The sequence below is a fragment of the Triturus cristatus genome, chromosome 10 (genome assembly GCF_964204655.1).
Source record: "Triturus cristatus chromosome 10, aTriCri1.1, whole genome shotgun sequence".
Classification (NCBI taxonomy): domain Eukaryota; kingdom Metazoa; phylum Chordata; class Amphibia; order Caudata; family Salamandridae; genus Triturus; species Triturus cristatus.
The window spans coordinates 159,111,211-159,128,209 of NC_140593.1; the positions used below are offsets into that span (position 1 = coordinate 159,111,211).

At 44.6% G+C, this 16,999-nt stretch overlaps 1 protein-coding gene across 10 annotated transcripts in view; it reads left to right on the forward strand.

The window, feature by feature from the left end:
* LOC146789135 (diacylglycerol kinase delta-like) overlaps positions 1-16,999 on the forward strand; it is a 688,844-nt gene that overhangs the window by 519,781 nt on the left and 152,064 nt on the right. For all 10 annotated transcript variants that reach the window (XR_014970027.1, XM_085630711.1, XM_085630705.1 and 7 more), the window contains 5 exons: positions 7,239-7,343; positions 8,983-9,115; positions 14,154-14,260; positions 14,354-14,479; positions 15,308-15,410. Coding sequence is in view for 9 of the 10 variants with exons in the window: in XM_085630711.1 (XP_085486837.1) it covers positions 7,239-7,343; positions 8,983-9,115; positions 14,154-14,260; positions 14,354-14,479; positions 15,308-15,410 (574 nt within the window). In the remaining variant the exon portion in view is untranslated. The remainder of the gene's footprint in view (positions 1-7,238; positions 7,344-8,982; positions 9,116-14,153; positions 14,261-14,353; positions 14,480-15,307; positions 15,411-16,999) is intronic.

Genomic DNA, 16,999 nt, shown 5'->3' on the forward strand with positions numbered 1-16,999 from the left:
TCGCCTCCCCAGGCCTTTTTACTTCACTTCAAAGGCTCCACAATCTCCTTTAGAACATGAAGAAAGATTAGTTCCTTCCTATAGCCGAGCGGTGGGCCACCCTCGTCTTCGGCAGTCCTTTAGTGTGAGCTCACACTAAAGGACTGCCGAAGACGAGCTCACACTAAAGGACTGCCGAAGACGAGGGTTGCCCGCCGCTCGGCTATAGGAAGGAATTAATCTTTCTTTATGTTCTAAAGGAGATTGTGGAGCCTTTGAAGTGAAGTAAAAAGGCCTGGGGAGGCGAAGTCAATCCCCCGTGAGCCGCCTTCTCATATCCACTCGGAGCCCCGTGCGCTGGACGCCGGAGGAATGTTTACCTGAATTACCCGGGAAGAATATACATGGCACATGAATAGGATTGCAGTCCCCTTCAGAAATCCCATAAAGGCAACACACAGATTTTTGCAGCTAGTCCCGAGGAAGACCCCATCACGACGGTTTAATTATCGTGTTCATTCAGGGGTCGAAACGTCGACGCTTTAATGACAAGTGTAGCTGATCACCCAGGATTTCAAATTAGTTACTAGAGTAATCTCACACTGGGCTGATATTCTCTTTTTGTCCCTTTTTTTCGCACTGTGTTCAAATATAATGTTTCTATGTAATGTATGTTTATGTGTTCTGTGGAACGTTTTTGTGACATGTAAATATTTCAATGTATGTGCACTTTGTAGTCTTAAATGTAAGTCAAAAGAGAGATTCTGTGTGTATGAAAATACATGTAACATGATAAATATACACTATTCTTCTTAAAACAGATAAAATATTGTTGGACATAAGTTATGAGTATTGTGTTTTGTGGTTTGGACAAAAGGTCCTCCCCCTCTTTTTCTCATTTGTTGATTGGTCTCATTTACTTAAAGAGAAATAATTTACCAAAGTTCCGTTGATTCTTTAGGGTGGCAGAACCACTGTTTTACTTATACTGTTAAATCCCCAGATTCTGCACTAGACTGGGCTACCCCATTGCTTTTTATCGCCTGTCTCTAAATTAGACAAGCAACACCTCCATATGACGGACCGTCATAAGCGCCAGTGTTGATAATTAAGTGCCAGTGCCGAGCCCCGGTAACCATCGGTTCAAATTAAGCACTGGTGTCCTGCCTCTGTCCTAGAGGACCAAATAAATGCCAGATATTCAGGATATCCACAAAAGACACAGTCGCTGGAAGTGGCAGCCCTCAGCCCATCTTCACTCGCGGATTGCCTTTTTATATTAAACAAAACTCACTTGTTTCGTAAACTTTATTGATCATCAGCACAAACAACCATTTACTACAACTAACTAAAAACAAAGTAGTCTCAGCACATGTCCAGACATAATTTTTAGTGAAAGAAAGTAGACAAGACTGTAGATAAAGAGCCAATTCATAAATTCATGAACCTGTTTATCATAGTGAATCCTACATCCGTGAATGTGTATCCCCTCATGATTGGATTACTGTTAGGCCTTGTATTAATGCTTTACTGTCTGTTTTATTTTATTAGCTCTTTTAATTATTCTAGAATAGGTTTTTACCTTACAGAATTAATTGTAACTAAATCAAGCGATAAAATTGATAGTTGGCATTAAAAAAATCTGCATTTAAAATAATACATAAATATGTATAATATCAGAGCAAATCTACTTAGAAACAAGCAAAAATCCTTTCAGTGCATCCATCTTGCATCAATTACGCTCTACGTAGTGCTTTGACTACACTAGCTAACCTGAAATAAGAACATTTGTGATCCTGGTCAGTTATTCTTGGTACAGAGGAGTCCCAAGAGTAACTGGCTATTGTGTGCTTACCTCACCTTTAGCCTACATCGGTTTGGTGTTTACTGCTGTGCAGCGTATAAGTGGTGTATCTGCGCTGGGTGTATTTGTGCCAGGGGCGTAACACAGACCCCCGCATCCCCAGCGGTGCAAGAGGTCTCCCAGCTGCAGGGGGCCCCCCTCAACACAGTACTCAGGTCTGAGCGCTCCGGATAAAAGCCGGAGCGGGGGCACCTCCGTGTACATTGCAGGGGGGCCCCGTAATCTTTCCTTACGAAACTGTGCCAGGGAAGGGTACAATACAGGGATAATGCTGTACTGAGAAGTGTGTGCATGGTGATTGTATGTGCTTGGAGTTTGTATGCCTGGGAAGGGCACAATACAGGTATAATGTAGTATAGAATAGTGTGCGCATGGTGAGGGCATGTGCAGGGGGTGAGTTTGTCTATGAGTGGTACAATATGTGGAGGATGTAGTGTTCTTCAGTGCATGCATGGTGAATGGATATGTTGGATGTGTGTGTGCCAATGAGTGGTGCAGGGTGCAGTGCTGTGCAGTGTGTGTAGGTTGTATATATGCACTGGGTGTATGTGTGCCTGTGGATGGTACAATAGATGGAGGGCCTTGGGTTCCATCTTGGAAGAGCCAGGCCTTCTTGGTGAAACATGGAGAGAAGACAGAGGAATCCTCTCAGACCAGCTTTGTGTATTGTTGTATTCCTGAAAGCTGAGTGGGACACACTGGAGAGGGGAGAGCCAGGCATCCCCTGTGCACTTCAAAGGATGCTCTGATTCAGTGAGAGGTTTCAAGCAAGGGGCTTAGGCAAATATCAGTAAAATGATGGGGCTAATAAGATAAGGGAATCATAAACAGTAGGGTTGGGACCTGGACTAACCTTTTGATGCACATATCACTGTGGCTGACATCCAGGTGAGAACACTAGTCACTCCCATGGTCTGTGTTGTGGGGCTATCAGCTTTGGAGTCGCTCCTGCTGTGACAGACTGCTTTCAAGAGAGCAAAGGAGTGGGCACTTCAAAGAAGCAGACCCCCAACATAAACTTCATAGACTCAGACTCTGAATCACATTTGATGTTTGGAAATGGACCATACGAGGTGGAGCTTGAGACCCCAAAATGTTTAATCTGCCAATCAGCCAGACGGACTGTGTGAGGTGGGGACGCTATATAACACTTCTGCCTTTTGACCAGAAAAGTGGGACAAGGCCTACTAGATTTGCTGCTGGGTGAGGGGACTCACCCAGAGAATCCAAGACCACCTGCTCTGGAGCACCAGCACCTGCCTGCGTGCCAAGACCAGTGTGCCCTGTGAGAAAGAGGAGCGCGTTGGAGCGAGCGAGTGGGGAGCTCTGTGAAGTGGACTCCCTTTGAGAAGTGTGAGGTGATGGCTACTGGATCGATTGAGTTGTTGCCCCTGTGCAGATCGAAGTCAGCGACCCTCGTATGTGAGATGAAGGCTGCTATACACCGAGCCATGTGGATTGCTACATTGATCAAGCTAGAGCCAGTGCATAGTAGGGAGTGGCGATCCCATATGTCAGGAGGGGCTGCCATGACACAACTCCATGCGGTAAGGGCCATTGCTGTGTGTGGTAATGGGCTGTGACCCTGTATGCCAAGAAGGGCTGCCGCCAAGGACTTGATTTTGTCAATTGAACCAAAGCTAGTGTACTTTGAGGAGATGGTGACCCCGTATGGCAGAGGGGATCAACAGGAACAGCAAGTCATGTGCGCAGGTCGGTGTCACTTCCAAGAGGACTGAAGCCGCTGTGGGACCCTGTGCACCTGTTCGGGATGAAGTGTTTGAACCAAGAGCTTCATATCACAACCCTCCTCCTTCGTGGGAAGCAACAGAGACTTACACTGCAAAGAGGAGCCGTTGAGAATTTCTGGTCTCTGCTTTGGCACAACAGCGTATGAGGGCTCTCCAACTGCTGAGTGCAAACCGACGCTTGGGCCACTTGCAGCGAACTCACCTGAATCGACTGCTGTGCTCCAGTACCCGTGGACGGGGCGTGCTCAGGAACTGCATTCACTACGATCCTGCGAGGTGTGGGTAAGACTGATTTTTGGCCAGTCGACCCCAGTGGACTTGCTGCTAATTGACGTTGCGGTGCTGGAACACTATTTACTTTACAAATAGTGTCATAGTGGACTCTTGAGACTCAGACTACTAGTGCGGCTTACTCTGAATGTTGCCTATAGTGAATGGGGAATAACCACTACTGCTAGAAGCAAGGAGGGAGTGGGAGCAGGGGCTCCTAACAAAACACTAGACCCCTGACCGCAGGGGAACTTGCTGTTGTTTGTGAATGTCATACTTCCCTTTGTGTGGATAGTGGTAGAAATACAATTCTTCTCTTTTTTCACAAAAGTTTGTATTTTGCTGAACAATCATTTATATCTGCTGCACGCATTTTGAGTTATGAGCCTGTGTTCACTTCTCTGCATCCACGCCTCCAACCCAAACACCATCCCCCATTCCCACCGTCTACCAGAGGCAACGTTGGACTGCTCAACCATGTTACTACTGAGAGTCAAGTTCAGAAGGGGTACCTGTTGCTCAGAATCCATAATAGGTCTGTCCCAGGGACATCAGGAGTAAAGTCTTCAATCCCCAGGGTTAGGCCCAGTAAAGCCTGCTTGCCCAATGGCGCTCTGACAGGGGTTCTGACAGTTACAATTTACATCTGTTTCATCTGCCCTGTTCAAAATGTCAGTAAATGCATAGTCACCTTATAGCCCGTGTTAGCATGGCTCTTGTTTTTAGCTCCATTGTAGTTATTGTATGTTCTACAAAAACGCCATAAACTCAAGTCTCTCATTTAATCCAGAAGAGGTTGACTGTGTCCAATGTAAAAATACAATACGCTTCTCTCTGTATAAGTATTTGTTTTTATCTAGATTTTTTTCATCAGTTCAAGTGTTTCCACTATTTGCAATTTCATTTCAACCTATATCACTAAGTCCATTTACTAAAGATTTGTCTGGAGAACCGATCAAGCCAGCAATTTGCAGAAAGTATAAGCAGTGTGACTTATTTGAATTGCCTAGTAGCAACATATCAACCCCTCCCTGGAAAACCCACAGCTTAAGAAAGAAGGCGCTCAGAAGTCCTGCATAAACAAGTTAAGCGGATTCACTTTAATTTGCATTTAATATCAGCTAAAAAGAACTGTGCTACATGGAAAGTAACAGTGAAACAGTTGTTCATGTTATACCCATGATATGCATGTCAACACATCACATTTACTAAACAAAATCAAAAATGATTATTACTCAAAACCTGATGGCTCTGGGTCATGGTATTGGATCTACAGTGGTGTGGGAGGGTGTCCTCCAAAATACAACTCTCTGAAAATACATATTTTTTTAATTTAGAAATATGTAGGTTATGTGCCAGGTTTAGTGAAGCAATTGCACATGTCCTGTTAAGCTACCATTTGTTGCACAAGTCTCATAAAAAGCTTGTACAACCGTTACACATGAACATAAATTGTGGTAGTTAGGGGTAGTAACTGCTACCCTTGACGTGTCGTTTAGTGCCCTTGACACTGCCCTTGCTACCCCAGATCTCAGAGATGTTGGCGTCAGCAGCAGGACCAACCACCAAAGAGGGCTTTAATAGCCACGTTCATTTCCTGTGGTTTCCACTCCTCGCCCTTCCACAATGCCAATAGGAGGCTGCTGATGAGTGGGGCAAGAGGTCAGCATTGTGATGTCATTGGCGGTCACAGGGAGTGTGATGTAATTTCCGCTACCCTGCCATTGTGACGAATGTATGTTCACACCGCTGTTTCTTCAAGCAGGAAACTAACAAGTGAAGGAAGCTAATCCGTTTTACTCAGCTTTACCTACAGGCATGAACTGACATCATTATCGGGTGGGCAGCGGGCATTCTCGCGATAGTGGAGCAGCATGGATGGCATGAAAGGAGTAGGGGTGCACCAGAACTGTATAGTGTTAAGCCCTCGTTGGGATGCCTACAACTGGTTAGTTTGCTCTTTATAGCTATCAAAATCTCTCATATTGAACATTATGCCACATTATGAAATGGGTGCTTGTCATTATATAACTGTGCTGCATTCAATCATTGTGAAGATCTTTTTTTAAGTTAAATCTGTACTCAATAAACTTGAATAGATATATAAGAAACTCTACCAAGGCAGCTCAGTGGCTCACAGCAGGGTATACTTGAGGAACAGTTATGGTGACCATCTCTCTCCAGGTCATCACAGACACTGTTTTTCAGGCCGGCACCTTTGTGTGATAGCCTAGTGCATTCTGGGTGTTGAAGTGTACTTTTGATTCCAGTGTACTAATTTGACTAACACACCTGAAAACAATGATTTACAGGTGAAAAGTTCAGGACTGGAGGCAGTGTACATAATAGCCTGGAGTGAGGGGGTCGCCCTATTATCATGACCGGTGTTTGAGTGTGATGTGGCACTGGGGCAGGCACCACTATTGCTTCTGGTAAGTGGTGCATCATCACCGCCAGAAGATTGCTGGACCGCCATCTCTGCTGCTAGGGACACCTGTGCTTGTTGAGTGGGTCCAATTCCAAACTTGGTACATGTGTAGTTTGTCTTGGCTAACTTTTCCAGTGGGCTGGAATTATAACTGGTACAAACCAAGCGGCATCGCCTTATAAACATGGTGTCTAGACAAAGTCCCACCTTCTGCACCCCCCCACACAGAGACTCCTACAGTTGCACTGTGGATGTCTAATGGTGGGGGCCATGCAGACGCTTGCAGCGCTTGGGATTGATTTTCCACTTCCATCAAGCAGCCTTGTTTTCGGGAGCATTACATTCATAGGCAGGAATCACTCACTTATCACTTCCACAGTATGTGCTATCGAACAATAAATATTCTACAATGTTGTGGATATTAAAATCTTTATTATAAGTCGACTGAACAGATAACTCTGCCTGAACACTTCTTCATTCCACATAGTCTCCCCCCTAGCAACTCTTCCTTCATGGACCCCAGTGTGCTGCCATTGGTTCTCCGTCCGATCTTCTTTCTGCCCAATCATAGACAGTTGAGTAAGCCCATGAAGGGGCAACAAATGTGATGTTACCAAGGTCAGTGGCATCATCTGGATAGTCTCCCCGGCAGCCTGCGTCCCACATCGCCACCGCCAACAGATCGCTTAATCAGAAAGGCTGCCTGCAGACCAGGCGCCTGCTGCATCGCTCCTGCCCTCTCCTGCAGCCTGCGCATCTGATCAATAGACATCTATTGATTTCCTGACGGGAGAATCATAGTCCTCCCCGCACGCTCTCTTCTTTCGCAGTTAGCGTTCCCATTCCTCCTGGTCCGCCGGGCTGGGGATCGATGGGATCTGGGGAGCATCGTCGGACGGTCACTGCGCGCCTTAACCCTGGGATTCCTCTTGTGCATCTCCTGCAGGTGATCACCCCCTTCCGAAAACTCATCCTCTGCGCAGAGAACAGGAAGGAGATGGAGGACTGGATCAGTGCCCTCAAGTCTGTCCAGAAGTGGGAGATCCATGAGGTAGGTGCGCGGCATGCTGGATGCGAATCGACAGCGATGAGCTAGCGCTATGTGCGGTGGATGTGATATTGACTTGCTGGGGAGCAAGTCAAGTGCTGTCATTGCCTGGGTATCAGTGTGTAAGCTATTCAGAGCAAGCGTGTGCATGTGCCACTGTGTGTGTGCATTCTTCCGAGCCTAACTCATAGTCCAGCCTCCAAAGTAAGAGACCATTTCAAATTAATCAGAAAATGTACCCACACAATTTACTGTTCAATGCACTATTGCTGACTGCTACAAAAGCTGCCTAAAAACAAGTCAGTGATTGGAAGTGGTGCCGACTGGCTTCTTCTGTGACAGGATGGCTTTAACAATTGTTATGCTTTCCAAGACCATCTTCATGTTATGTCCAGTGCAAATCCATCCTTTTATTCAAGAAGCTTTGCCTGCGTCTTGCTTGCCTGCAGAGATGGCCCTTCCCGCAGATCTCAGTCAATGCACCATTGGTGGCAGTCAAAGAGTCTGTGAAACGTTCAGCGCCGAGGTTCTACATTTAATGCCGAGGCCGCCTTCTGAAAACTAAATATGTTGCAACCAAGCCATGCAGCGTCCAGTTTGAGAACTTCATGTTATGGGATCTGATGCTTCCTTGTGTTGTACTGTGTTGTGTTATGCACCTGTCTATAGCACCGAAGTTGCACAGGATCCACCCAGGGGTGGAAGATGAATTGATGGCTTCTGTGGTTGGCTGTCACTGCCAATGTTTCCAGTTGCCAAAGCTGCCCCAATTTAAAGAATTCTAAGTGGATAGACCTTTGAAGATAATGTTCCATGAGGTTTGGAAAGGTACGGATTACTGTATGGGAGTGTATGAATGGCATGTTGAGTATCAGGCAACAAGCCATGTGGGTGGCCTTCTGCCAGTGACTTTGTTTCAGTCCACTGCGGAAGGTTACAGCAAGTAGATTTGCGAGCCAGGGACCGCTTGGATATGTGACATGCCCTGTTTATAAATTAAGTTCTATAAAAATGATGGCACCACCAACCAGTTGCAGATGTGATTGATTGGCTGTTTCGCCAACTATTTTGCCATTTGTGGGAGCCTGTCTTTGGCAATTATTCAGATATGATTGATTGACTGTTTCGTCAAATATTTTGCCATTTGTGTGAGCCTGTTTTTGGAGCATGATCAAATTCGATTGATTAGCAGTTTCGCCAAATATTTTGCCATTTGTGTGAACCCGCCTTTGGTGACTGTTTAGATGTTATTTATTGGCAGTTTCGCTAGATATTTTGCCGTGTGTGTGAGCCTGCCTTTGGCGACCATTCATATGTGATTGATTGGCAGTTCCGCCAAATATTTTGCCATTTGTATGAGCCTGTCTTTGGCGACTGTTCATATGTGATTGATTGGCAGTTTCGCCAAATATGTTACCATTTGCGTGAGCCTGTCTTTGGCGACTATTCAGATGTGATTGATTGGCAGTTTCACCAAATATTTTGCCATTTGTGTGAGCATGTCTTGGGCGACTGTTCTTCAGAACTGGACCAGTGTGCCAATCCAAACACAAAAGAAGACCGTTTGCGGTTGTCCCTCAACAGACAGCCACCAATATGTTTTCATGCATGCATACTTACCCCTTGTATTTGATGCTTGTAGGCCACGCAGTTCAACATGGAGCATTTTTCTGGAATGCACAACTGGTACGCGTGCTCCCACGCCCGGCCAACCTTTTGCAATGTCTGTCGGGAAGCGCTGTCTGGGGTGACTTCCCACGGCCTGTCCTGTGAAGGTAAGGTGCTGCACAGCCCGACTTTTCTCTGTCCCTGTCTCTTGCTCATTCTGTTCTTCTGTAAGAATCCCACCATAGTACCGGTGTCCATTTTTATTTTAAAAAAGTGCCCATTAACTCTATGGATTTCCTGCTATTTATAAATTACAGTTCTTTTGTTTTGCGTTGTTGTTTTTGGTATATGCAACCTGTTTAAGTGGGTCTTCTCCTCTGGGGAATCTCACAGCTCCCTGCTGTCTTTTCCATCTCTTTAATTCCATAGATATGTATTTAGTTATTTTCTCCATACATATACTAAAATGCTTTACATTAAAGAAGGCTAGAATAGGAATGTCAGGGCTTGAAACTACGTTTGGCCGTGGACAAAAAATTCCAGAAAAGAAAAAAATACAAATTAAAATAAAAAAAATATGGTTGTAAACTTCCAATTTCTTCCCTCCTTAATCTCCATAAACTTGATTACACCGGATATACTGTGTGTCATTTCAGTACTGGACTGACTCCCTCTGCAAGTTTTTGGCGGAATTTGTTGGATACACTTTGAAAGGAAGTTTATGTCGAGTCATAAACGCCTAAAGAGGCACATATGCAATATGTTCCAATACACTAAAAACATACATTTTACAGACACAGCATCCCCCCCAAAATGCTTAATATTCATGTGATTTTTATATTTTTGCTTTGTGCACATGGCTGTCATCCTTTTGTGCTACACAACCAATAATGTATACAATGAAATATATATACACAAATAGATCTATTTTTGGCCATGATTCTAAATTCCCCCAATTTAATTCATTCATTGATCCCCAATTCTTCCACGTAAAATCTATAATCTTGATGTGAAGGTTCAAGACGACATTTCACATGTATTCCCTCTATTTCATAACGTTGTACCAGCCTGCCTTAGGGATATTACATTTGCTTAGGTATGAAAGCTTGTTAAAACATGTCTCTTATTTCAAAGCACCATCTCCAACTGGGCCACTTGTATTTGTCTCACTGCCGCCGAGGCAGCTTTTCCCTGAATCCGACTCCCCTCAGCTTCTCTCATTGATCTATTGAATGCTCCTGGGTCACCCAAAAGCATTGTATAAATGTTATGTTATATGGCACTTATAAAGCGCGCGGCTACTCCCAGGAGTGTCCCGGCGCTGAAACAAAGACCACACAACAACTAACAGAAAGAGAAACTCTGCTTGCGAAAAGTAATCCGAAAGATTTACAGCTGAAACAGCCAGGTCTTTAATTTCCGCCTAAACGTGAGGAGGTCTTGCGCCTGTCTGAGACCGAGTGGCAGAGAGTTCCATAAACGAGAAGCTGCCACTTGAAAGGATCTGCCCCCATTCCTCGACAGCCTGACCTTGTCTAGCCTAAATATGAGGTATTGTTTCAAAGCTTCAACTGTTAAAATCAAAAGGCCTGGTAGAATCCTTTCAGAGTAAAACAAACCAATGTGTTCTTTTGTTTTTAGGTATTTGGTAATAAATAAGTACCATGACCATTCTGCATGTGCCCTCTTCCATAATACATCAGGAGAACAATGCTGTCTCCTCTCAGGGCCTGCACCGTCTGGGGACTGTGTACACCACATGCATCCTTTCTTCCTCACTACAGAAATGCAAGAATGGAGTCTTTTCTTTCCTGGAAGAAGTCAATATTCAGTTAACCACAGTTTTAGTTAACCACAGTTTTAGTTAGGGCTTTATTTAGACCCTTGCAGGTGACACACCTTGCTGGGGGAGGCTCTGTGCTCTGCTTTATTTGCATAAGAATGAGTGACGTGACCCACATTTTTGCCCAGGCCCACCTCCAGACATTCGCTGCCACTTTATCTCAGTCTTCAGGTTCATTTCCATGCTTGCTTTCTTTGTCACTGTTTTTCTGTCCTTCTCTTCCTTCTTCCTTCCCCATTTTGAGTTTTTACTCTCTTGTTCTTGGTCAACATCCTATTAATAAAAATATGTGCCAGTCTCCAAAAATATGTGCTGGTTCAAGTTAAGGGCTGACCCTGGCTCCACAACACCAGCGATGGACCGCCAGATTTAGAAATACCTGTTGTACTAGTGAGAATCTATGTGCCGGAACTCCATCCTCCAGTGCAGTGGCTGCTCACTCAGTACAGCCAGATGCCCAGCGAGCCGCCATGTTGAAACAGGCAAAAACCCACCATGGCCCCGATGCGCAGGGAGCTTTCTCTCTGTGCGGATCAGCATTGCTTGTTTTCCTGTCTGGCTCCATCAATGGAGCAGGACAGGGAAAAAATGCATAGAGAGGCCAGTGCTTAATTTGTAAAAAAAAAAACGTGAGTGCCAGGGCTCTCATCAGGAGGCCACTGCAGCTTCCACTACATATTGCCCCAGCTATGCTGTAAATAATAGCAACAACACAACTGCTAACAGTCACACGCCCACAAATGTGACAATACAGACTATTTCAGTTCCCCAAAGCTAGAGAATGTTTTGGCAGCAGGTAATAGGATATTTTGAATGTTTATTGAATTAATAATTAATTTTTGTTGTAGTCATCTCTAAATTAGCCAGAGAGTGCCACCTTGTGGCAGACTGTCACAAGCACTGGTGCTGACAAGTGCCAGTGCCGAGCACCGAAAACCACTGGCTCAAATTAAGCACTGGAGGGGACACCCTAAATAGAGTCCTCCTCCTGATACATCAAAGGTGCTTGAGGCAGATACACCGCTTCTTCGATTGAACTCTGGTGGACTGGCAGGAATCCCCCAGCAATCAGTATGCAGACCTGACACTGGGTAGGGGAGAGGAGCCACCCTATTTAGTTTGCTTTCTACCCCAATTTACGGTGGACCTCCCTCTCTTCCGAACTGTAGAAGAGGCCCTTAGCGTCTCTATCAGTGTCATTTCCAGATGTATCAAAGTCATGGCTTACAGCACTGATTCGTTGTACAGAACGCTGGCTCTGACAACGCACCGGGCAACGCTGGCATTGAAGAGGCACAGCTAGAGTGGAAGAATTCCTGCCCAGTACCGATTCTTAGACCTCTCTGTTCACACACATATAGTTGCCTGCAGCCCTCTTGTAATTTAGCACGCTTAATGCCCCTGCCTTGCTCTGCATCTATTTGCCCTGTTTTCAGATCACTTACACTCCTGGAATCTTCTTTAATGATGGATATTTTATTGATAGCTTTGCTAAGGACCTAGATATTTCTGTGGACGTGGAACAAGAGAGGCACATTACTAAAATATCGAATTGATCCTCATTGGCCAGCACATGGCATAAAGTATTCGTTTTCTACTGCCATTGGCAATGGTGTACCCACAGAACATTAACCACAGGTTGACATGTGATCTCTACTGAACAGCATCATTTCCCGCATGCGTTAATGAAGCTTCTTTCAGGAAACCAGATACATCATACTCTGGGTGGGCTCAGTACACCAGGGTCTGCTGGGTCATGAAGCAAAAACCGCTTCCTATTTCAGAGAAAACACAAATCAATGCAGTCTGGGGATCAATTGCATGATATGTGGTCACTGGTAGTAAACAAACCCCTACTGCACCCAGTTCACAAGGAAAGTCATCCGTGGCAATGTTGATGCCATGGCCAGGCCGGACTGGGACCAAAACCAGCCCTGGCAAAGTGCTCAGCTGCCCCCCGGGGGGGTGCGGCCGTACTCTTTGCCAGGGCCGGTTTTGGCCGATTTAGTTACAGGGGCCGATATTGGAGCTATGCTGCAAAAACTGCCCTGTAACAAAAACGGCCCCCAGGAGCCCAAAATCGGCCCCCACCGTAGCGGCCCACCGGGGAAATGCCCGGTGCCCGCTACGGCCAGTCCGGCCCTGGCCATGGTTATGATCAGTGTTCAGCGCTGAATCTAAATCTCATTCCAGTCCAAACTTATCTTACCTTGGGATGGAAACAAGTCCTAAATTCTATGTCCTCTGCTTTGTTGTTATATCGGTCCATTAGAGTATAAATCAACCTATGAGACACCCTTGCTTAATAAATTCTATGCAGATATAGGAACTACTCGCGCTGGCATACATCAGTGATCTCAAACAGCAATTAGAACATTGGCATTTTGGAAGCTCCATTGAAAACAATGAAGTGATCTGTGCTTCTAATGGCCGGTAGAAGCCAGGAGCATCAAAGTTCCAATGTTGTCCTTCACAGCTCTTGCTGTGAACAAAGGCCTCACGGAGCCAGAGGGGGGTCCTTCACAGCTCTCGCTGTGAACAAAGGCCTCACGGAGCACTTTGCTGCATTTGTTAGAACATTCTCCCTCTAGTTTGGAATGTTCTAATAGCTTTATAGCCCTCCGTAGCTGGTCTATACCTGCATTAAAGTCCCGCTCCCTTGTGAAAGGCCCTTGCCTTCGGCTTGGACCTTTAACACTGGAGCGGGCCTTTAATGGCTGGTACAGCACACTAAGGCGGACAATAAGGCTATATTAATACATTCCTCTTATCTACAGTACCCGCAGAATAGAGAAGGAAAGGACACTGAGGCAGAGTGATGCCATCACTGGGCACACACACACGCCTCGTGACCCAGAACAACTAGTCAGCATTTCCTCCCTCAATTGCTAAATACGGGGGCACAATGCCCATACTTATGAGATGATACCCTCATGGCTACCTTCACACACACCCTGGATGTAGCCCGCAGCTTGCACACACACTTGGTTGTTGGGGAAGGAGTTTTCTATGAAAAGGTTGAAAAATTTATTTTGGAATTCATTCAGTTTAAAACATTTTAAAACAGTTTAAAACATTTCATTAAAATAGCTCAAAACATTTCGTTTCTAACTATTGGCATGTTTGTGTTTATAAAAAAATTAAAAAATCACGCCTTTTACCATTTCAATAACTTACCATTACCAGAAATTACCTCTAGCTCCTGAATTAGTTAGACCTGACATAGTAAATCTGCCAAGCTGAATAATGACAGTATAACCTAACGGCCAATATACATATTTACATGTTTTCATTGTTTGACATCATGCTGGAAATTGAAATTGATTAACAATCCTTACCCTTTCCCTTGTTCTGAAATCCAGTTTGTAAATTCAAAGCCCACAAACGTTGCGCTGTGAGGGCTACCAACAATTGCAAGTGGACCACGCTGGCCTCCGTAGGAAACGACATCATTGAAGATGAGGATGGGGTAAGGGAGTATTTTCTGACATAGAATCATTGTTTAGTTGGAGTAGTAGGCCATGCTCCTCTTCCAATCTCTCCTTCTTCTCTCTCCCCAAAGGTCACCATGCCGCACCAGTGGTTAGAAGGGAACCTGCCCGTCAGCGCAAGGTGTGCTGTATGTGACCGAACGTGCGGCAGTGTGAGGCGGCTGCAGGACTGGCGGTGTCTCTGGTGCAAGGCCATTGTAAGGACTCTGCTCACCCTTCCTTTCTTTTCATGAAAAGTTCTGTCTGTTTCAGCATGTATGTATGTTTCAGTAGGACGTACATCCAAACTCTTGACTTCAAGATGTATAGTAGCTTCGATAACGTGGTCTTATCCTTAGACGTTGGTGATTTTTAAAGTCACCGGGTGGCACATGACATTAGAATCAATATGGATGGGCTACTTGCCAAATGGGCTTTTATTACCTTGGATTAAGAGAGCCAGGGACTGTGAGGATGGTGTACCTTACATAAGGGTATAGTTTCTTGAATGTACCTTGTAGCTCCACATGGGGCTTCTCACGTGGATGGAGATGTAAATATTGAGAAGTTCAGGGTAGGGATGGAAGGATTGTTCTAGATTGGAATTCTTAAATAATGGAGCTGCTGGTCTTGATAGCTAAGAGACTAAGAGGATACAATTACCAATGTAGATGGCTCAATTTAAGCCGTGGTACTGGCCAACCACAGAAATGCAGATAGAACATGTTTGATTTTAATTTCGGGGGATTCTAGTCTTTGGCACCCTTGGTAATTTCTAAGATGTTGCTTACTATTTGTTATAAAAGTAAGTAAAGACTTGCCGCGAGATTGTCGTAAACACCACTTCTGTGGTCAGAAATAGTCATTTTTCCTTCCTTCTCTTATTGGGTAGTGGGATCTTCCAGTCAAAAGAAAGTGCAGAAAAGGTGCACTCTTTCCTACCCTCTGATTGGTTGATCAACCTGCCGCACTGCACAGCCAAGGACAAGAGAAGGATGCAGTCAGGACAGAACCGACCCTTGTCTTTGTTATTTCCTGATCACCAGGTTCACAGCGCCTGCAAAGAACATCTGGGAAAGAAATGCCCATTAGGACAGTGCAAAGTGTCCATCATCCCGCCCACAGCCCTGAACAGCATCGACTCAGACGGTGAGTACTGGCCAGACAGCTGGGTGTGAAGCAGAAGTATGTTCGCATGCGCATGTACCGGTCAGGTGTATCGCTTCGAGGCTGCCTATAACCACATGCTTATATGAGTTTTCTGTGTGCTTTCCAAATGTGGTCATAAGTGGGAAAAGAGGAGAATAAGCAAGATGTTCAGTACAGTGGCTAGAAGGGAATGAAACAGAATATGGACTATTCATTTATTTGTTTTTTATTTGAGGAGTTTTAAAAAGCGCGAACATGACCCATAGGTGTCAGAGCGCTTTACAGAGTAACCACAACCGGATAACGCGAGGAACATAAAGAGTTAATAAAAATACATAGTAATGATAAAAAAGAGTACAGTGGGATATGTAAACAAAAAAGAAGCAATTACTCAGGTTAAATAATTGCAAATAAAAATACAAAGTAACGGAATGTAAAAGATGTAAACAAGACAATATACGGTAGAATATGTGAACGCTAAATTCCGTGGTAGAAGAGGGAAGGAGTTACAGGGTGGGGAGAGTACAGGCTTAGTTTTCCCAGAGGTAGTGATGTACAGGTTATGTGGGGGTGGGGGTAGGGGAACCAGTGGCTTAGTCCTAGTGAAAGAGGAATTTGTTGGATAAAAACATGTTTACTCTTTCCGGAAGAGGAGTGTGGATGGGTTGTAACGGATCTCCGTGGGCAGAGCGTTCCAAATGTTTGGGACCATTCCAGAGGTTGTAAGTTTTCTTTTTTTGAATTTTTGTGGCTTTAGAAGTAAGGAGATTGTGCTTCTGGAGGGTCTATTTCCTCCCAATAGGGTCAGTTTCTGGGACAGGTAGGAGAGGTATTGTGGTGCAGCATTGCCCAATGTTTTAATGGGTCCCCTTTTGTGCCTGAAGTGCTATATTACCTCAGGTTGAAGTGCGGAGATCTCGGGCGCTCCCATTTCAGACATGGGCAGTGCACCCAATGCAGCACAGAAATGCAGAAATTTCACTCTGATTTTGTAAAATGAATGTGAAGTTATGACAATTCCCCAGCATGATATACTTTATGCATTTGCAAATTTAGTAATGGGGTGGCCTTGTAGATGCTTCTGAATGGGCATACTAGAGAGATTGTGGTGCTATTAAAAGAAAACTGAATGATAGAGGTGTTGGTCTTACAGATTGTGTCCCATCTCTGGCTCCAGGTTATGTTCAGTAAAGTCCAAACAAACACAGTATGAATGAGAGTTCTAGTTTCTTTCCAAATGTTTACTCTAGAGGTGTTTGCCTTGCATCGCTGCCTATCAAAGACCTCTTATCGAGCGCCCAGAAAGTTCAAATCTTCTTAAAGTCACAGATCTCTGGCTGTACCACTGGTATAAAAATAAAGAAAATTCCACCCTCAGAAAAAGGGAGGAGGATGTCACCTGCCACCTAATAATAAAGGAGCGAAAAAACGTCTCCAAAACAATAACAACCACACCTGAATTTCAATCAGGGGATAGTGCAAAGCTTAACAAAGTAGATAAAATGAATACAATATTTATTTGAAAATATAAATACATAAATTGTAATTACTTTTCAAAAGACATTTCTTTTTTTGTTATTTATTTATAT